The 18,910-nt window shown below is 50.6% G+C and overlaps 1 protein-coding gene across 4 annotated transcripts; it reads left to right on the top strand.

The window, feature by feature from the left end:
• Positions 1-3,309: 3,309 nt before the first annotated feature.
• On the top strand, positions 3,310-17,248 carry MIEF1 (mitochondrial elongation factor 1). 4 transcript variants are annotated; one of them, XM_032645699.1, is made up of 6 exons: positions 3,310-3,504; positions 5,382-5,738; positions 11,475-11,625; positions 12,529-12,706; positions 12,906-13,168; positions 13,689-17,248. In XM_032645699.1, the coding sequence occupies exons 3-6, from the start codon at positions 11,482-11,484 to the stop codon at positions 14,565-14,567; spliced, it is 1,464 nt and encodes a 487-aa protein (XP_032501590.1). In that variant the 5' UTR covers positions 3,310-3,504; positions 5,382-5,738; positions 11,475-11,481; the 3' UTR covers positions 14,568-17,248. The 4 variants fall into 4 exon arrangements, with proteins under 4 accessions (XP_032501590.1, XP_032501589.1, XP_032501592.1 ...); XM_032645698.1 differs by lacking the exon at positions 3,310-3,504 and having other exon boundaries at positions 5,591-5,724; XM_032645701.1 differs by lacking the exons at positions 3,310-3,504; positions 5,382-5,738 and adding an exon at positions 8,533-8,707.
• Positions 17,249-18,910: the final 1,662 nt, after the last annotated feature.

Here is an 18,910-nt window from a genome sequence, read left to right as displayed (position 1 = left end):
GAGCCCTGAGATTTCGGGACCACGGAATGCATGTGGGGTGCCAGATGCCTGCCCCGCTGCCCCACCTCTGTTGCCATGGGAGCATGGGCGGGGGGCAGGGAGGAGCCTTGTGAGTTCTGGGAAATAAAGAGAAGACCCTGAAAAGTAAGAAGAGTCCGGGGAGCTGATCTGAAGGGCAGACCCCTCCCTGCCAAGAGACCTCCCTCCTAAAAATAATGTTCTGTAGGACAGGGGGATTAGGAGAGACATAAAAGATTCCCTGGTCTTCCAGCTGGGAATGTCACCAATTAGATTTATTTGCGTCACAAAATTATTTCTTTAAAGAGCAAAGTAGGGCAGCCTCGAAGAGCGGAAAGGACACACATTTTGGAGTGAGACAGACCTGGGCTCCACAGCGAGCTTTTTGTCTGCCTGGCTCAGTGTCTTCGAGAAATGCCTGAACCTTCCTCTGCTTTGGTTTTCATCATCAGGATAACCATGCTGACCAAACAGGGATGTTGGCATTAGACATAATACAACATTTGTAAACTACTCAATCCAGTGTCTGACACAGAAGAGATGCTTACTAAAAGCAGACGTAAAAAAAAAAAAAAAAAAAAAAGCAGACGTAGAGGCTGGTGCCATCTCAGTGTGCGTGTTTTTCCCACACCAAGCGAGCCCTGGGAGAATGATGCCTAAGATCACAGATGCCACACGCATTATTGCTCTTAAATCTTAAGCCTCCTCAAGGCCCCCATCTGGGCCCCTCCCTTTCCTAGAAGTTCCAGGGGTTCACGATCTCCCCAGTATTGATGGGGCTCCATATGCCATGGAAAGTCTTCCTTTACCTGAGTGGGGACCGACCCTAGGGCCCTGGAAAACTGCCTTCTTTTAGCAGTTTGGGAGGCCTGGAAGATGCTCCTGGTTAGGCTGGAGCAGAGAGGCAGCAGGGCAATTGCTCAGGCAGGTCGCTGAAGCCACTGTTGACCCTTCTGTCTCACCCCCACATCAGCAAGTTCTGTGGCTCTACCTCCAAATACTTCCTGGATCTGACCACTCCCCTCCACACTGCCACCTCCTGGTCTGAACCCCTGTCCTCTCTCCCCTGGGGCTTTGCAGCAGCCTCTTGGCCAGTCTCCCTGCTTTAGCCCTTGCATCCTTCCGTTAGTCTCAAAGCCAGACTGATCCTGTGAAAAATGGAAGTCAGAGACCTTTTTCACAAAGATGGCGCCGAAAGTGAAGAAGGAAGCCCCTGTCCTCCCAAAGCTGAAGCCAAAGCAAAGACTCTGAAGGCCGAGAAGGCGGTGCTGAATTGGATCCACAGACACACACACAAAAGACACAGCGGCTCCAACGGCAGCCTAAATATCCTCAGATATGCGCCCCCAGGAGAAACAAGCTTGACCACTACACCGACACCACGTTCCCCAGACCACTGAGTCTGCCATGAAGAAGAGAGCAACACACTTGTGTCCACTGTGGAGGTCAAGGCCATCAACACGTATCAGGCTGGGAAGACACTTTTATGACATCGCATAGCCAAGGCCAGCACCCTGATGGGGTCTGATGGAAAGAAGAAGGCATATGTTCAACTGGCCCTGACTATGATGCTTTGGGTGGTGCCAACAAAATTGGGATCATCTAAACTGCATCCAGCTGGCTAATTCTAAATATAAATTTTTTCACCATAAACAAACAAACAAATGGAAGTCAGGTCCCATCACTCCTTTGCTCCAGACTCTCTGGTGACTCCTGTCCCAGCAAGATTTCCCCTCCCCTGCCCCTGATAAGGATCCCCTGTCCTGCCTCTTCCCACCCCCCACGACCCTAGCCCTTGCTCACGCTCTCACACTATTCCCCATGCACTGGCCTCCTCCCTGTTGCTCCTAGGACAGCCTGAGGGCCCACCTGTGGGCCAACACCTGGAATGCCCTTCCTGAAGGTCCTACTCAGGTCCCCTTAACAGACAGGCCTTCCAGCAACACACCAAGTAAAAAAGCAACTCCTGGGCTTCCCTGGTGGCGCAGTGGTTGAGAGTCTGCCTGCCGATGCAGGGGACGCGAGTTCGTGCCCCGGTCCAGGAAGATCCCACATGCCGCGGAGCGGCTGGGCCCGTGAGCCGTGGCCGCTGAGCCTGCGCATCCGGAGCCTGTGCTCCACAACGGGAGAGGCCCCAACAGTGAGAGGCCCGCGTACCGCAAAAAAAAAAAAAAAAAAAAAAGCACCTCCTTTCTCTCCATCCTCTCACCCAGTATTCCTCCTCCAGTCCTTATCTCCTCCTCTCACATCAGGCCCACTAGAAGATGAGGACTTGATTTCTCTGTTCCCTGCAATGCCTGTGGCAGTGCTTTGCACATTAGACACCCCAAACAAGGATCTGTGCAGGAATAAATGGATGGGTGGGCAACTGCTCTGTGTAAGTGCCCACGCCTTCCTGATAGATGCCTTTTAAATCCTCACAAAAGCTGAGAGGTGCTGAGGAGGTTAGAAAAGTTGTCAGAGGGCAGGCAGCTGTCCTTAAGTGTTGGAGCTGCATCTGGAGCCGCCTGGGCCTGATTCCAAAGCCTGACTCTTCCCCTCTCCCTCTATGGATTCCATAGCCTGCCTCTTCCCCTCTCCCTCTATGGATTCCATAGCCTGCCTCTTCCCCTCTCCCTCTATGGATTCCATAATGACATGGCTGCTGCCCTCAAATCTGATGAGAGACAGAAACTAATGCAGAAATTAAAAAACAGTGCCTGGCAAATAACAGGCGCCAATAAACACGTTTTGCTGTTGAAGGAGCGAAGCCCTAACGGCGGTGTGCAGACATTTCTGTGGGGCCCAAAGGAGACACCTAAGTGTGTTGGATGAGGGGCGAGGAAGGGTATCTAAAAGACTCTAGAGGGGGGCATTTGAGGGGGACCTTGAAAGGTAGGTCCTTGCCAGGGGTGCGGGAACAGCACGGAGGGATGAAAAGAAAGCAATCTGAGAAAATGGAAGACCTTTAAAAGCCACGATACGGAATACCCTTAGCGTGAAACCTCCCCCAGGCACCCCCATGGCTCCAGCCCGAGATCAGCAGACAGTGCTGGGGCCACACAGGATACAGAGCTGGCAGCAGGTTGGGGGACTACGCCGCACAACGTCTGCACCCCGCCTTCCCCCGCTCTGCCCAACCCGGACTCCCGCTCCTCCGCCCTCCGACTGGGCGGGGCCCGAATGGGTGGGCGGGGCCCGAATGGCCTCGGCCGGCCCGTCCTTTGGTGACGTCACGTATGGAGGCGGGACTCCGGCCTGTGGGGCGGAGCCGCGCAAGGGGCGGAGCCTGACGCGGCTCCTGGCCCCACCCCGAGAGAAGCATAGGCCTGGAAGACCGGAAGTCCTCCAGCCCCCGCCTGCCTCCAGGCTACCTTCGGTCCCACTCCTCAGCTCCGTGCGCAAGGTCGTGTCCCGGAAGTGAAGGGGCCATGTTGGTGGGTGACCCCAGGAGAGTTACCGGGCGAGCGGCGAGTCCCGAGGAGTGGAAGTGTGCGCGGTCCGCAGGTGAGTGAGGGGTGGAGTGAGGGCCGGGGTCGGGGGCTCGCCACGCCTTCTCTCAGGGCCTCTGTCTGGGCCCCCCCGCATCCGGCCCGGGCCCGGGCTACCGGCCTGGTCGTCGGGGGTCTCGTCCCAGCCCGCCCTGGGCTTTCCCCTGGAGGCCGCTCCGGGGCCCCGCCTCAGCCTCCGGAGCCCTCCCGGGGCCCCTGAGCCGGCCTGCCCCAGCCTCGGGGTCTCTCCACCCCGGCTAGGTGCGACCACCCGCAGGGTAGGGGGAGGATCTGGGGACCTGACGGGGCCCAGCGGTGCACTCGCCGATCGACCTTGTAGTAACAGCCCTCGCGTGACAATCGCCTCCTACTTCATAGAGCATTTTTCCTGTTGATTTCTGGATTCATCTCCCACTCCGGGAGGCCCTTGGGGCCGAGGGGCGCTCTTCTACAGCTGAGGAAAAAGGGACGCGGACAGTGGCTTCCTCAAGCTCGCGCAGCAAGTTATGAAGGCCGGAGGCTGATGGCTAGCCGACTTTGGGCCCAAAGTCCAGACCTTTTTACCACTCAGATACCTCTTCCACTCAGTCTCAGTTCTTTATTTCATAAAGAGGGATGATGCTTTTTTCCACACAGGGACGTTGTGAGGGTTCCCTCTTTCGTTCGGCTTCTTTTTTGAGCCCTTGGTGTGTGCCAGGCGGTGTGCTGGGAAAGTTTGTAAAGCACCTGGAAGTGCTGTACACATGGTAAGATGCCAGCAAATAGTAGTTATCATTACACAGGCAGTCAGAGTTGGGGTCGGGAGTGCCCCCCCTGCCCCTTTATAGCTGGGTGCCCCTGTGGGCAAGTTACTTCTCTCTGGGAGCGTCCGTTTCCTCCACTTAAAATGGGATGCTGACGACACTGGGATTGTTGATGGAATGAGAAGAGTTGTCACGTGGGATCTGCTTAGCCCATGCGTGCTACATAGTCAACACTCCATAAGCGTTAACGCTTCTTGTTATGAACCTTGACTACTTCATAAATTCCTCAGTTTAAATGTGATAATGGATGACAAAGCACTTTACAGATGGTAACCCTCTGTGATTGTGTAAGGCTTTATTGTTACGGAAGGAAGATGGTGACAGTTTATGTGTATCTGATAATTACTGAGCACTTACAAACGAGGGTAGGTAGCGTTAATAATGTTGACACCTGTCCCTGATAGACTGCCTAGTATATGCCAGTGCTATTCTAACCACGTTTACATACATTAACTCATTTAATCCTCATATCAACCATATGGAAAATACAATTTTAATCCTCATTTTACAGATGAGGAACTAAGGTAAGCCCAGAGAGGTTAAGAAACTTGCCCAAGGTAATGAATGAGCTCATAAGCGGTGGTGCCAGGATTCAAGTGTGACTGAGACCCCTTGTCTCCACCAGCTCTAGACCACCCCTTGTGGTGAACTTCAGTTACAGGTGCTTTACAAGTGATATCTCAGGCAATTCTCAAAATAACCCTATGTGGTAAGTACTGTTAGCAGATGTAGTATTGATACATAGCAATATGTAAATGTAGATAGCATCATCTGTGTTTTAAAGTGAGGAAGCTGATGCTCAGAGAGGTTATGTACTTTGCCCAAAGCTATATGGCAGAGAAGTGGCAGAGCCACGATTCAAGCACACACAGTCCAGCTTCCAAGGCCTGGCCTTTCAGCGTAACTGGTAGTTTCCCACGAGCAGGAGTCGGTAGGCTGGGATATAGTCCCAGCCCCCCCGCTAAGTCATATTGTGACCTTGGGGGGTCTCTAAGACCTAGATTAAGAACCACTGAATTAGATAGTCTCCACAGGCCCTTCCATCATTAATTCTGATTCTAGGCTTCTCTTTCTTCCCTTCTGCGTATAGCCTGACGCCCAGCCCCTGTCAGTCCCCCATGGCCCCATGGAGCCGGGAGGCGGTGCTGAGTCTCTACCGGGCTCTGCTGCGCCAAGGCCGAGAGCTTCGCTACACTGATCGAGACTTCTACTTTGCCTCCATCCGCCGTGAGTTCCGGAAAAATCAGAAGCTAGAGGATCCTGAGGCCCGGGAGAGGCAGCTGGAAAAGGGCCTGGTATTCCTCCACAGCAAACTGGGAGGGATTATTTAGGATCCTCTCCTTTCCCCTCCCATCCTAATTCCAAGGGAAAGAGGACAAAAGTGCCTTCCATAGACACGCCTGCCTCTCTCCCACCTCCACCTCACAGATGCGGTAAGAAGCCTCAGGTAGGTAGGCCCTTGTTCCTGTAGGTTTCATTTTTTCTGTTGCAGGGGTCCAGGAGAGGGAGAACCTTTCCTTTAGTGACCAGAGTCCTTTAGTCCTAAATCAATGGAGGAAATACAAACATATTAACAGCAGTATGTTCCCTTGTTAAGAAAAAGAAGGCCCTGAGTTTCAGGCCCCACTAGGAGACCATTTTGTTTCATAAAACATTTTACATATGAAAATGCTAGAAAAGACATTGGTTAAAACTATTAGAGCTCAGTTCCTGGCTGCCTCATTCTTTGGTAGATTCACTTCTATTGAGGGCAAGATCATGTTTCCCCAAACATAACTAGACTCTTGCAACAGTCTCTAAAGCAAGCATAGTGTACAGACCTCGGAGGACGGTGCCTTCCTGACACTGCTGCTAACAACTGTGGGATTTAGGGTAAACCACTAAATCTGTCTAGGCCTCCATTCCCTCGTTTGTAAAATAACAGTACCTACCTCTTCAGCTTATCGCAAGAATTAAATGAGACAACTCGGGAATTCCCAGGCGGTCCAGTGGTTAGGACTCTGCGCTTTCACTGCTGAGGGCCCAGGTTCAGTCCCTGGTCTGGGTACTAAGATCCTGAGGGCCGCATGGTGCGGCCAAAAAAAAAGAAAAAAAGAGATAATGCACACAAAGTACTTGGAATGGTTCTTGGCCAGTGGTATGTTAGTTCTATTTAGTTCCCATGCCAGTGTGATAGTCCCACTGTAACCAAATGATTGTATTTAATTCAGCAACTTCCCAGAGGGCCTTCTCTGGCCCTGGCATTCTGGTAGGCTCTGGGGTAGAGGTGAATGATGTGGCCCGTCAAGGGACGGGTCTTATGTGGAGATCGACGGGAGTTAATTCCAGGGTGAACAGCTCTGTGCTAGAGGTCGGGTAAAGGGCTTGGAGACAGGGATGATGCCAAAACTGTGCCTTGGGGGCGGGGGGGCAGTGGAGGAATCACAGGTGGCCATAGAAAAGAGGACATTTGAGGTCTGCCTCAAGTGAGAAATAGACGCTTGCCGGGCAGACGGGCAATAAGCAAGTGTGGAGTTGAAAACAGAGACTACCACATTTTATAGTCTGGAAACCCGAGTCCAGAGTGGCTCGAGTGGTGGCACCTGTTAGGCAGGTGACCAGAGTTGAGGCTGGACCAGGTCTGGAAGGACATCGAATCCCCTGTTGAGGAGGTTGTGATATCTGACAGAGGGGGACCATCAGAGCTTTGTCAGCAGGGGAATGGCGTGGATGAGGGATCGTGGCAGTGGCAGCATGGAGAATACATTGGTAGGGGATACCAGAGGCCGCGGCTCTGACCAGGTGAGCTGGAGGGACTGTGGCGGCCGGGTGGCCCGTGAGCACACTGTGTGCAGCAGCGGACTTCACCAGGTGGACGCTGGCTGCAGCAGGAGGAGAGAGGAGAGAGCGATGACTGACCGGGAGGTGTTAGGCGTGCCAGCTGGGTGGGCGGCGCTGTCTTTAACAGAGGGAAAGCAGGAGGAGGAGCCTGACGTAATGGCTTTGGGTCCTCCTCGGCCACTCAGGTTGCTGGGCAGACTGGCTTTGGGGAGTAAAGGGCCAGGTGAGAGATGATGCCCGCAAGGGCCTGCCTGCCCAGGGAGAGTGGAAGTGAACACTGAAGGCTTTGTGTTCCTAGTATCTTGACTGAGTTGGGTTACAGGTGCTGCTACCACCTCCTCACTTCCCGCCCCCCCTCCCCCCACCCAGAAAAAAAAAAGCCATAGAATCAGTAGCTCATTCATGCAACAGATATTTGCTATGTGTCAAATACTGCTGGCCCTGAGGACACAGCAGGGAATGAGCCAAAATGCCCCTGGGGAAGCGTATGGCCGAGTCCGAGTCGTTAGCAGAGAGGAGATGTGTACGAGGAGGGGCTGCAGGCTACTTGGACCCCTGTAAGCTACTCCCCAGCCCCGTGAGCTCCAGGTTCAACTCTTGGCTGCAGAACTTTCTGACACGGTGACCTTGGGCCACCACTTTACCTCTGCCTCAGTTTCTTCATCTGTAAGTTGGAGGTAACAATGTGACTGATCTCATGGGATTGTTGGAACTAAGGGGACTAATAGGTTTAAAATGCCCAGCACACGGTACACGCTCAGTGTATGTTAGCTCTTCTCAAGTGTACTCAAGCCAGATGTTTAAGTCATATGCCCTTTTCAAGGAGAATAAGTTGGAATTTTCACAGTTCTGTGCTGTCCTCCTAGGAAGATACAGGGCCTCCATTCCTCATCATTCCCACTGTAATGAGGTGATGAGTATTTCTATTCCCACTTTTGTATCTAAGGAGACAGGTTAAACAACTTGTCTGAAATGTTCCTAGAGTTCACATTCCCCATCCTCAGCCCTGCCCACCAGGTCAGTGTTCTGCCTCCTCTTTTTTTTTTTTTTTTTAATATTTTAACTGTTTGTAAGTGTACAGTTCAGTGGTGTTAAGAATATTCATATTGTAGGGACTTCCCTGGTGGCGCAGTGGTTAAGAATCCGCCTGCCAATGCAGGGAACACGGGTTCGAGCCCTGGTCCGGGAAGATCCCACATGCCACGGAGCAACTAAGCCCATGCGCCACAGCTACTGAGCCTGTGCTCTAAAGCCCACGAGCCACAACTACTGAGACCACGTGCCACAACTGCTGAAGCCTGTGCACCTAGAGCCCATGCTCCGCAACAAGGGAAGCCACAGCAATGAGAAGCCTGCACACCGCAAAACAGAGTAGCCCCCGCTCGCCACGACTAGAGAAAGCTCGCACGCAGCAACGAAGACCCAACGCAGCCAAAAATAAATTAAAAACAAAAAAAAAAGGATATTCATATTGTTGCACAAGAGATCTCCAGAACTTTTTCATCTTGTAAAACTGGAACTAAACGCATTGAACAACAGGGCTCCTCCAGGCCCTTCTCCTTGCCAGGCAGAGTCCCACCTCCTGCAGGCTCCCAGGTAGTGTGGCAGAGCCTGAGTGGAGGGTAGACTGTGGTTAAGTAGTTTCACCTGGAACAGATTGAGTTCAGTTTTAGAATAGAAACTTTGATCTCCCTGTGGGAGCTGTTGGTGTTCTTTCCTCTTCCAGGTCACCAGATCTTTGACATCACCTGGTCCTTGGATGGGGCGGGGAGTATATTGCACTAGAGTAGAAAAGCCTTTTCCCAAGCCTGCTCAACTTCATAGTTTTGGTCTCAAGCCCAGGATAGCATCAGCTTGGGTTTCATAGGCCATTCCTGGCTCAGTCTCAGAAGGTAAGATGTAACTCACAGGACAGTCTGGATTGCTGCCGCCTTCTGGAAGTTGACCTTTTGTCCTGTGGATGGAGATCTTAAAAGACTTAATGATGGCCCACATTTGTAGAGTCCTTTTATGGTTTATAAAGTGTTCACATACGGTATTTTAGTAGATACGTTTTCCTCACTACAACCCTATGATTTAGGCCATGCAGGCATCATTATCCCCATTACATAGCTGAGGGGTTAACTCATTTGAGGGCACCCAGCTAATTAGTCAGGGCTCAAAGGCAAGTACTCAATCTCAAGATTTCCAACTCTAAAACCCAGGCTCTTCTATTACGCCACCTCAGTGCCTTGTTCTCCCCAGTCATCAGAGGGGCCGAGGGGCCAAGGAGCCAGAGAGGCTCCTTCCGGCTTCTGCGTGGAGGGAGGATGTGCCCTTCTTGCTCTGCTGCGTCACATGCAAGGATCATTTAGAGCAGCGGTCCCCAAACTTTTTGGCACCTGGGACCGGTTGGAAGACAATTTTTACCCGGGCCCAGGCGGGGGCGGAGGATGATGATGGCTCAGGCGGTGATGGGAGCGACGGGGAGCAGCAGATGAAGCTCTCCTCGTTTGCCCACCACCCACCTCCTGCTGTGTGGCCTGGTTCCTAACAGGCTGTGGACCACTACCGGCCCGGGGGTTGGGGTCCCCTGATTTAGAGGGTGGTCCTCCCTATTGTAAATACATCTCTAAAGGTTCTTTTGTTTTAAAAGCAATAAAACGGTGGTCATGGTTTTGTATCGGGAACTGTGTAATGATCACCTTTGTCCTGATTGGATTACTCTGCCTCAGATGAGTTTATGTCCCATCTCTGTCTCAGTGGCCACTGGAGGGAGGATGACTAGAGTTCTTGCCTGACCCTACCTGTAAATACAGAGTTTAACTCTTCTCCTCAGCCTTGTTTGCTCTGTGCATTTGAAGTGGGAGTATATTTCATTTGGCCAAGCAGTTTCTCATTATGTCCCTAAACCTGAAGCTCCTGTCAACGGTAAAAGGTGGAGAAAAGAAAAGTGCCATGGTTGTGAACTCTAGTTGGGAAAAAAATAATTTTGGGATCGACAGCGACTCTTAGTTAACTCAATTGCTGGAATAAGTAGAGGCAGAAATATTTCTCTCGTTGACAGGGGAGGCCAGGGGCATGACGTGCGACACTAGCGATACCCAGTTGTAAGGGTATTAGAAAGAATGCTACTTCGCACTGGAAGATGCACCAGTGATCTCGTCCCTCTCTGTCCTCCCGTTCTAGGTATATTGGTGAATGGTAAACAACTGTTTTTCCCTACGTGGTTCCTGGCGTACAGGACACGGGCGGTAGGAGGGGTAGCAGTGTTAAAAGCAGTGCTCAGATTTGAGCCACTTTGCCATCCTTTATCTGGGTCAGGCCCAGGGTTCTAACTGCATGGGAAATGGGCTTACTGGGAGACCAGGGGAACTTCAGTCAGGATGACCCCGTCGTTGCCCGGGAGCAAAAGCGTGCTCGCCTCGCTCCAGCACTGTACGGAGGCCAGCCTCTTCTGCCTTGTGCCCATGATCTCCGCTTAGGTGACCACATTTTTAGTTCATTTTCCAAGCACACTTGAGCAGGTGGAAATTTTGTTTTCCAGTTAACAGCTGAGTCTGCAGTGACTGTTTTGTTTATTCTCAGTCTCTGTCACAGTGCCAGGCTCACCTGAGCTTCTTGTGGTGCCCCTGCACACTTGCCCCAAGAAACAAAGCATTTGTCAAGTGGGCCTGTCCACAGCGTTCTCTTCTTCTTTGGCTCTTTCTCACATGTGGACTTGTAGTTTTGTCTCCGTGTGCCAGGGTATTTAGTCTGTGGTGTTGTTATTAGTTTTCGCAGAAAATACATAGAATAGGAACAGTTTGACTTGGGTAAGGGGAAACATGATACAGTAGAAAAACCATCGTGCTAGGAGTTGAGAGGTGGCCTGAGTTTTGCATATGGCTTTGTCATTCCTTTTCTCTGGGACCTCTGGCAAGTCACCTCCCTACATGTGAAGTGATGTGATGGGATTAGATGGGTCTCTAATTAATTTACACCTTCTCAGGTCTAACCTTCCATAAGCAGTGGTCAGAGGATCAAAATATGATCTGCATTGTAATGTTGGGGAGGGGTCCGGAGGGTTGTATTGCGTGGGGGCGGGGTACTTCACTCTCATACGAGAAAGGGTTGACAGTGAGCTTATTATCGCTCTCTGTAATCTCAATAGATTGGTGGGGAGGCTTTCCCATGACTAGCATGATCATTTCCTCTGCCTTGCATCCAGATACATCAAGGGACGCAATACCTCCCTCCTGACCCTAGAACATGGAGTGCTAGGGTTCCTGGAACTCACAGAGTACCCTGAAATTGTTGGGGACTGGCCTGATGGGGGAGGGAGGAGGAGGGCTGCTTCCCAAGGTCCAAGGTGGTGATGGCTGTGTTCTGCCTTCCTCCTCAGGGGAGCAATGGCAGCCGCTGGTGAGCGCAAAAGCAAGAAGGATGATAATGGCATCGGGACGGCCATTGATTTTGTGCTCTCCAATGCCCGGCTGGTGCTGGGGGTGGGTGGAGCAGCCATGCTGGGCATTGCTACACTGGCGGTTAAGCGGGTAAGTACACTCAGCCAGAGGTTGGAGAGGTGGTGAGGCTGCCGAGTGGAGCTGACTTAGAATTGATACTGCTAATGGAAATGTAACTTGGTGATTTGGCATTACTAGACGAGACCTTAAGAGGATTCAGTAAGTCTACTTCTTAGGACTCCACCCTAAAGAAACTGTTGGAGATACAAATAAAAGGTTTATCCCAGCGAGTGAAAAATTGCAAATAATCAAAAAAGCCTTCCTTGACTACCTTATTTAAAATAGCAGGACTCCCACCACACATTTTTCCTATTTCTCCTTCCTGCTGTACTTTCCTTAACGCCTGTATCTGCATGGTTTAGCTTGTTGATTATGTACTGCCTGTATTCCTCTGCTAAACTGCAGACTCCAAGAGGGCAGGGATGGGGTCTCTGGGTCACTGCTTTATTCTGTGCACCTAGAACAACTCCTGGCGCAGAGTGGCCATTCGGTGATGTATTTGTTAAATGGATCAGTGTTTCACATTACAGTACATTCATAAAGTACAGTGTTGTATAGTTAGAAATTGTACTATAATGTTCAACACTGATTCATTTTTAGTGATATGGGGGAGTGATAAAAATGATACGTAAAAAAAATCAGTTTTCAAAAGTATATATAGAGGAGGATCGTAATTACACAAATATATATTTTCAGAAAGAAATATACCAAAATATTAACCATTATCTCTGGGTTATGACATTATGGATAAATTTGTTTCTTATTTATATCATTTAGTATTTCCGGAGATTTTCTGTGCAGAGCAAATTATTCCATAATCTAGAATAAAACAAAGTTATTGAAAAATAGTAGCTGAACTCATTAAGGCAAAGCTGCTGGGAAGGAGGGAAACAGGAAAGAAGGTCATGTGCTGGGTCCTCTCTGCTGTTTCAGATGTATGATAGGGCAATCAGTGCCCCTACCAGCCCCACCCGCCTGAGCCATTCAGGGAAAAGGAGCTGGGAAGAACCAAACTGGATGGGCTCCCCCCGATTGCTCAACAAGGACATGAAGACAGGCCTGAGCAGGTCCCTACAGGCCCTTCCCACAGGCTCCTCGGCCTTTGACACAGGTGAGGAAGGCTGGTACCCCTTCTGGGACTGACCTCGGGGCTCTCAGTGCTACTCATACATTCAACACATTTCTTAGGGACATATGTGCCGGGCACCATGCTAGCCTTTTGTGCCAAGCCCGTCTCCTTTGGGGCTGAGGCAGCCATGGATGAGCAAGCATGGGAAGAGCTCACGTGCCTCTCTCTCTTGCCTTGGCAGATACATTCTGCCTGCCCCGGCCCAAGCCATTGGCCAGGAAGGGCCAGGTAGACTTGAAGAAGTCACGACTCCGCATGTCCCTGCAGGAGAAACTTCTTACTTACTACCGGAACCGGGCGGCCATCCCTGCTGGCGAGCAGGCTCGGGCCAAGCAAGCTGCCGTGGACATATGTGCCGAGCTCCGGAGCTTCCTGCGGGCCAAGTTGCCTGACATGCCACTTCGGGACATGTACCTGAGTGGCAGCCTCTATGATGACCTGCAGGTAAGCAGGGGGTTCTTACGAAGGGCAGGGTTGTACTGACCAGGATGCTTCTCAGTAGGGCTGTTGGTACAGGAGATCAGTCTCGCAGGCTTGCCAGAAAGGTTAGTCCTACTGCGTCTGAATTCCACATACTGCGGTAGCATTTGGAGATCCCTGCCTTTTAACGTTTTTTGGTTTTTAGTCATACTCACAACTTCTAGGAAGCTGTCAGAGGCCTCCTCCTTCCTATATTCTTGTCCCTATCTTTCCTTTCTGGCTTTCCTTCGAGCCGTCAAGGCCTGGGGGATGTCATGTGTACTTCTGTGTCCAGAGGCAACGTGGTGTGTGGAATGAGCACGGGCGCCAGTGTCCGACTGACCTGGATTGAAATCCACACTCTGAACTGATATGGTCACGTGGAAGAATTCTTAGTTCCCCTTTTTGTTGCGGGGGGATATAAGATGGTGGGACCTGTGTTTGGGGAAACTTGGCTCTTGAGCAGATTAAATCCCTCAACACCTTTTTAATTCTTCTCCACCAGGTGGTGACAGCCGACCACATCCAACTCATCGTGCCCCTTGTGCTGGAGCAGAACCTGTGGTCGTGTATCCCCGGAGAGGACACCATCATGAACATCCCCGGCTTCTTCCTGGTTCGCCGGGAGAACCCAGAGTACTTTCCTCGTGGTAGTAGTTACTGGGACCGCTGTGTAGTAGGGGGCTACCTCTCTCCAAAGACAGTGGCAGACACGTTCGAAAAGGTAGTGGCTGGCTCCATCAACTGGCCGGCCATCGGGTCCCTCTTGGACTATGTGATTCGACCGGCCCCACCCCCAGAGGCTCTGACTCTGGAAGTGCAGTATGAGCGCGACAGGCATCTCGTCATTGACTTCCTGCCATCGGTGACCCTTGGTGACACTGTCTTGGTGGCCAAACCACACCGGCTAGCCCAGTATGACAACCTGTGGCGGCTGAGCCTGCGTCCTGCCGAGACGGCGCGCTTGCGGGCTCTGGACCAGGCCGACTCTGGCTGCCGCTCTCTGTGCCTCAAGATCCTCAAGGCCGTGTGCAAGTCCACTCCGGCCCTGGGTCACCTCACTGCCAGCCAGCTCACCAACGTCATCCTCCACGTGGCCCAGGAGGAGGCTGACTGGTCTCCCGATGTGCTGGCTGACCGATTCCTGCAGGCCCTGAGGGGACTGATCAGCTACTTGGAGGCCGGAGTCCTGCCCAGTGCCCTAAACCCCAAGGTGAACTTATTTGCAGAGCTCACCCCTGAGGAAATAGATGAATTGGGATACACTCTCTATTGCTCCCTGTCTGAGCCAGAGGTGCTGCTGCAGACGTTAGGGCAGGTGAAGGCAGGTGTCGAGCGGTCAGGCCCTGGATTCTCTGTTAGAAACACTTGGTTCCATAGTTGATGCCTCACAGGGTCCCTAGGTGCCTCCCGTCTTTGCTGGTCATCGCCCTGGGCATTTCATACTGATTAGAAAGGTATCCCTCTCTCCTCTTTTCTCACCAACCATTTCTATTTTTGTTACCAAACACTGTGCTCCCTACTCTTCCCCTCCCCCTTGCTCCAGGCTAGTTTTTCTTGGAATGAATTGAGAAGGTGGAGCAGTGGCCTGAGCTGTGGAGACCACTTGGTGTTTTGCATTTCGGCACAGGTCTGCTGTGTCTGCCCTGCCACCTGCCCCTTTTCAGTGTCTTCTCTTTTTCCACCTGTTTTGCTTTTTTTTTCTGGAGCACATCTGCCTAATCAAGATGCTGCCTTTTAGTTGACTGTCACTGAAGTTATGATTGCATGTTTCAAACTGAACTCTGCAGAGAGCGCCCAGACAGTATTTAGGGTTTCTAGGGGTAAAGCTGGTGGAAAAGCTGGCCTTTGACCCAGGTTCCTGGAAAAGAAGCCCATCCCCCCCCCCCCCCGCCCCCCCCCAACCTCTCGGCCAACTCATATCCGGAAGTGCTAAGAAGGTCTCTCATGGGAGCGCTGTTGTTGCCACACACGGGAATGAGGGCTCAAGATAAACTGCATGCGTAGTTATTCGGAGACTGTGTTTCTTAGTGGCCATCAGTGAGTGTAGAGTGGGGGAACCTGGAGGTGGTGGAGAGGGTCTGCGTGCCTGATGTCTGTGCCTGGTCCAGCCCGGCACCACTGCGTGCGGGAGTCGGAGTCAGACAAAGACCGGGAGGGAAGGGGCGGCTGTTTGCCCCTTCCCCACCTTCTTGCCAATTAGGACAAGGCCTTCAAGGACACAGTCTTAGTGCTAGAGGTTCAGCTAGACAGGCGGCTGAACGTCAGTGACCATGTTTCTCCCACATCAGGCCCTGCCTTTCTAGGATGTTGCCTTAGAGGAAGAACGGGCCCAGCAGCCAGCCCTCCGCTCCCCAGTGTCTGTCACAGGAACGTGATGGGGGGTTTGCTGAGCTCTCCAGGCACCTCCAGAGGCCAGAGGGCAGGCGTATATGCACAGACCTCTTCCCCCTGTCCTGTCTCTCACCCAGCACCTGGGAAACTGGTGCTACCTAAGAAGAGAGCGTATGGCTGAAACACATATGAGAGGGAGGTGGGTACTTGCCACGTTCCTTCTTGTTTCCTGCTGCTAGAATTGCACTATTTATTGCAATGTAAAAAGTATCCTGAGAGTGGGGAGGAAAGTTTAATATACAGTGTCAGTGCATCTTCTTGTTCTGTGTTTATTTTTTCCTGTTTGTGCCAAGAGGCTGATGATAATTCTGTTTCTGATCTGCCCATCCAGTATTTTGTTCTCCTCCCGTCAAATCCTACTATTATTTTTATTCTTACTACCTCTCCATCAGTGAGATTCTGGTGAAGCTCTCTGCAGCTGTCTCATTCCTTCCCAACGACCGCGACATGAAGTGACTCTTTAAATAGCATTGAAACCTTAGCTTCCCTTTGAATTTAAGGTAGAGCTTCTTGTCCCCTTTTTTTGTCCTGGATTAGGAGGTTGAGAACTAGGGTTAACCTTGGCTATATTTGGAGACTCTTCCTGCCTCTTCTCTCATATACACGTGAAGCTTCCCTAAAATGGTTCAGTTGTTTCATTTGTATGAAGACATTGAGAGAGAATGAAAAATAGAAAGCCCAGAGCCCTGAGAGAGAGTCTCCATCCCTGGCTGTTCATCACAATCAACTTGGAGTTTATAAAAACACTCCATAAGCCTGAGTGCTACCTTGGGGGATTGGTGTAGAGGGTGTCCACAGAGGGTGGAGCCTGGCACTGACGGTTCCATTGCGCCCATCTGGTGTCACTGGAAGGAAGGGAGAGGGGAGGGCTGAATATGTTGGGAAAAGCATGGGTTTGTCTTCATTCAGATAAAGGATTTGGTTTTTCCCAATGTGAATATTATAAAACCTGTAATTTTCCCAAGCTGAGTCTGACCAAATTCCATATAAAACATTGGAAGGAGAGCTCAAAAAAGAAAAGATTTTAAAGATCAAATCCCAGATTATCAAAGCCAAGTGTAATGGTGATTTGAGTTTATCTCCTCTTAAAGAGCATCTTTCTAAGGGCAGCTCTGTCTCTTACCTATGTTTCACAAAACCAAAAACCCATAACTGCCATTTCACAAGCAAGAACCTCTTAGAAGTCCTCAGAACTAGAAGCGGTGGGAATCCTTGGCTCAGGTCCTGGTGGGTTTGCTGACTGAGATGGGGCAAGTCTCATCGTAATACCTGGACGACAGTCCAGTGCTTTGAGATTCTTGGTTGGAGGAGGGAATGCCCCCGCCCCAACACACACACACATTTTTTTTTTAATCTTTGGGGAAAGATGTAGGGCCTTTTCCTGCTGTTCTGCCTTTCTACTCAGTAACTCCCACGTTTGCCTGAACTAACAGCATCTGCTCCTACTTGTGCATCTGGAAGTTTTTTTGCACCATCTAGGTTAGCAAAGCACATAGTTAGCCTCATGCTTGAAGAAAGACTCATCATCTTGAAAACCCAATCAATTCCAAAGTGTAATTTGCTTTTCCCTGTTGCACCTTCCTAAAACGTGAGTTCAGGACAACAGTATTTTTCTTTATATGCTTGGTTGTGACTTTTTTTTTTCAAATAAAATAATTGAAGCTCATGTTTGGAAAAACTGTTGTGAGGCCTACAGTCTTTCCTCCTAGGCTCAGCCTTTGGTGGTCCTGTTCACACTCCAGATTAGCTGATTTTGCCCCCTTCTCCACTCAAGTTGAGAGCTCAAATGGTTTTGACAAGGAATCAGCTTCAGGATCAAAAGGTCCTGGAGAGGTGCCAGGGGGGCTGGGATCCCTGCATGTGTCCAGAGGTTCTGCCGTGGCACACACTATGACCCTGGCTGAGAACTTCTACTCTCACAGGATTTGTGAGAACCCTGCTCTTCGTGCTGAAGCTCAAGGCCAAAGAGGACTTAGGACTAGAGCTGTGAGGCTGTAGCCATTGTAGATACGCTTAGCTGATTCTAAGCGGCCAAAATACCAGAGATGTGAGTTCTGGGGTTAACTGCATATAGCGTGGTGTTTTACCTTTTCATTCTGATCACATTATGCTCTCTGTGCTTGGCCCCTGAGGCCAAGTCCACAACCTGCCTTCCAGTCACTTGCTTGCCCTTCAATAAGCAGTTGATGTGTTTAGCTGATAGATTTGGAATCAGTCACCAGTCTTTCTGTCCTGTCCTGGCTAGGTCCATATAGAAGCAGCTTAGCCCTGAGACCCAGAAAACTACTGTCCTTTTTCTCCTTGAGGGAGGAAATAAAGCTGGGGAACATGCTGTCCTTCCACAGCATGGGAAGAAGAAAATTAAAGTCTCCTTTCCAACAGCTTTGACTGTGTGTGTGGTATGAAACATTTTCCTACAGGAGTGGGACTGGTTCTCCATTTGCAGCTAGGAGAACCTTTGAAGTGCCTGATCTGGGTCACCATAATAGAAAGGATGGGACAAAGGTGCCACTGGAGTCATTCTCCCACCCATCTGCAGTGTCAACCTGGGGCAGCATTACTTTTAATTCTCAGCCATCTGCATGGTCATCTGACAGCCAAGGAGGACATGCCCCGAGGGTCCTTTTTAAGATTTGAGTAGTAGCTCAGGGATTCTTACTGCCTTTGCACTGAAAGACTAGATGCTTTATATATATCTAGATACTCGTGATTCCCCAAGGGAGAAAACCACATCAAGCATCCAGTATGCTTTGCATATACCAGTTGTTTATAGTTGTTGATTTCAGTTAATAATAGTCCTCTGAGGAAGCAGGACGATGTAATGAAGATGGGGAGGGGCCTTGGGAGGTGTGTCTGAGACCTGAGTTCTAATAATAGTAGTAACAGCAACCATTTATCCAGCACTTATCAGATACCAGGCGCTAAGCTCAGTGCCTCTTATATTATCTTCATTCTAAGGGCAAGGATACTCACCATCAGCTTCATTTTACAGCTCAGGAAACTGAGACTCAGCGAGGATAAGTCACTCAACCAAAATGTCTCTGCTAATAAATGGAAGAGCCAAGTTTGGGGGGTTTGCCCCTAAACTCTCTTCTAACTCCTACCCCATACTGCCTTCACTGGGCAAGACCCTTCATCCCTTTAGTCCTCAGCTTACCACTGTAAAATTGCTGGGCTAGACTGAATCAAGTCAATGAGTGGTCAGTAATGTAGGACAGTCCTTCCCAAATGTTTGACATCAGTCCTCAGAAATAATATTTGTAGGGCTTACTGAAAGGAATGGAAGCAGAAACTCAAGGTTTCCGCCCCTGCAGTGCCTGACGAGAGGGCTGG

This window comes from Phocoena sinus, chromosome 10 (assembly GCF_008692025.1).
Source record: "Phocoena sinus isolate mPhoSin1 chromosome 10, mPhoSin1.pri, whole genome shotgun sequence".
Taxonomy (NCBI): Eukaryota; Metazoa; Chordata; class Mammalia; order Artiodactyla; family Phocoenidae; genus Phocoena; species Phocoena sinus.
Note: the sequence above shows the minus strand (reverse complement) of the source record. Positions and strands in the feature narration are given on the sequence as shown.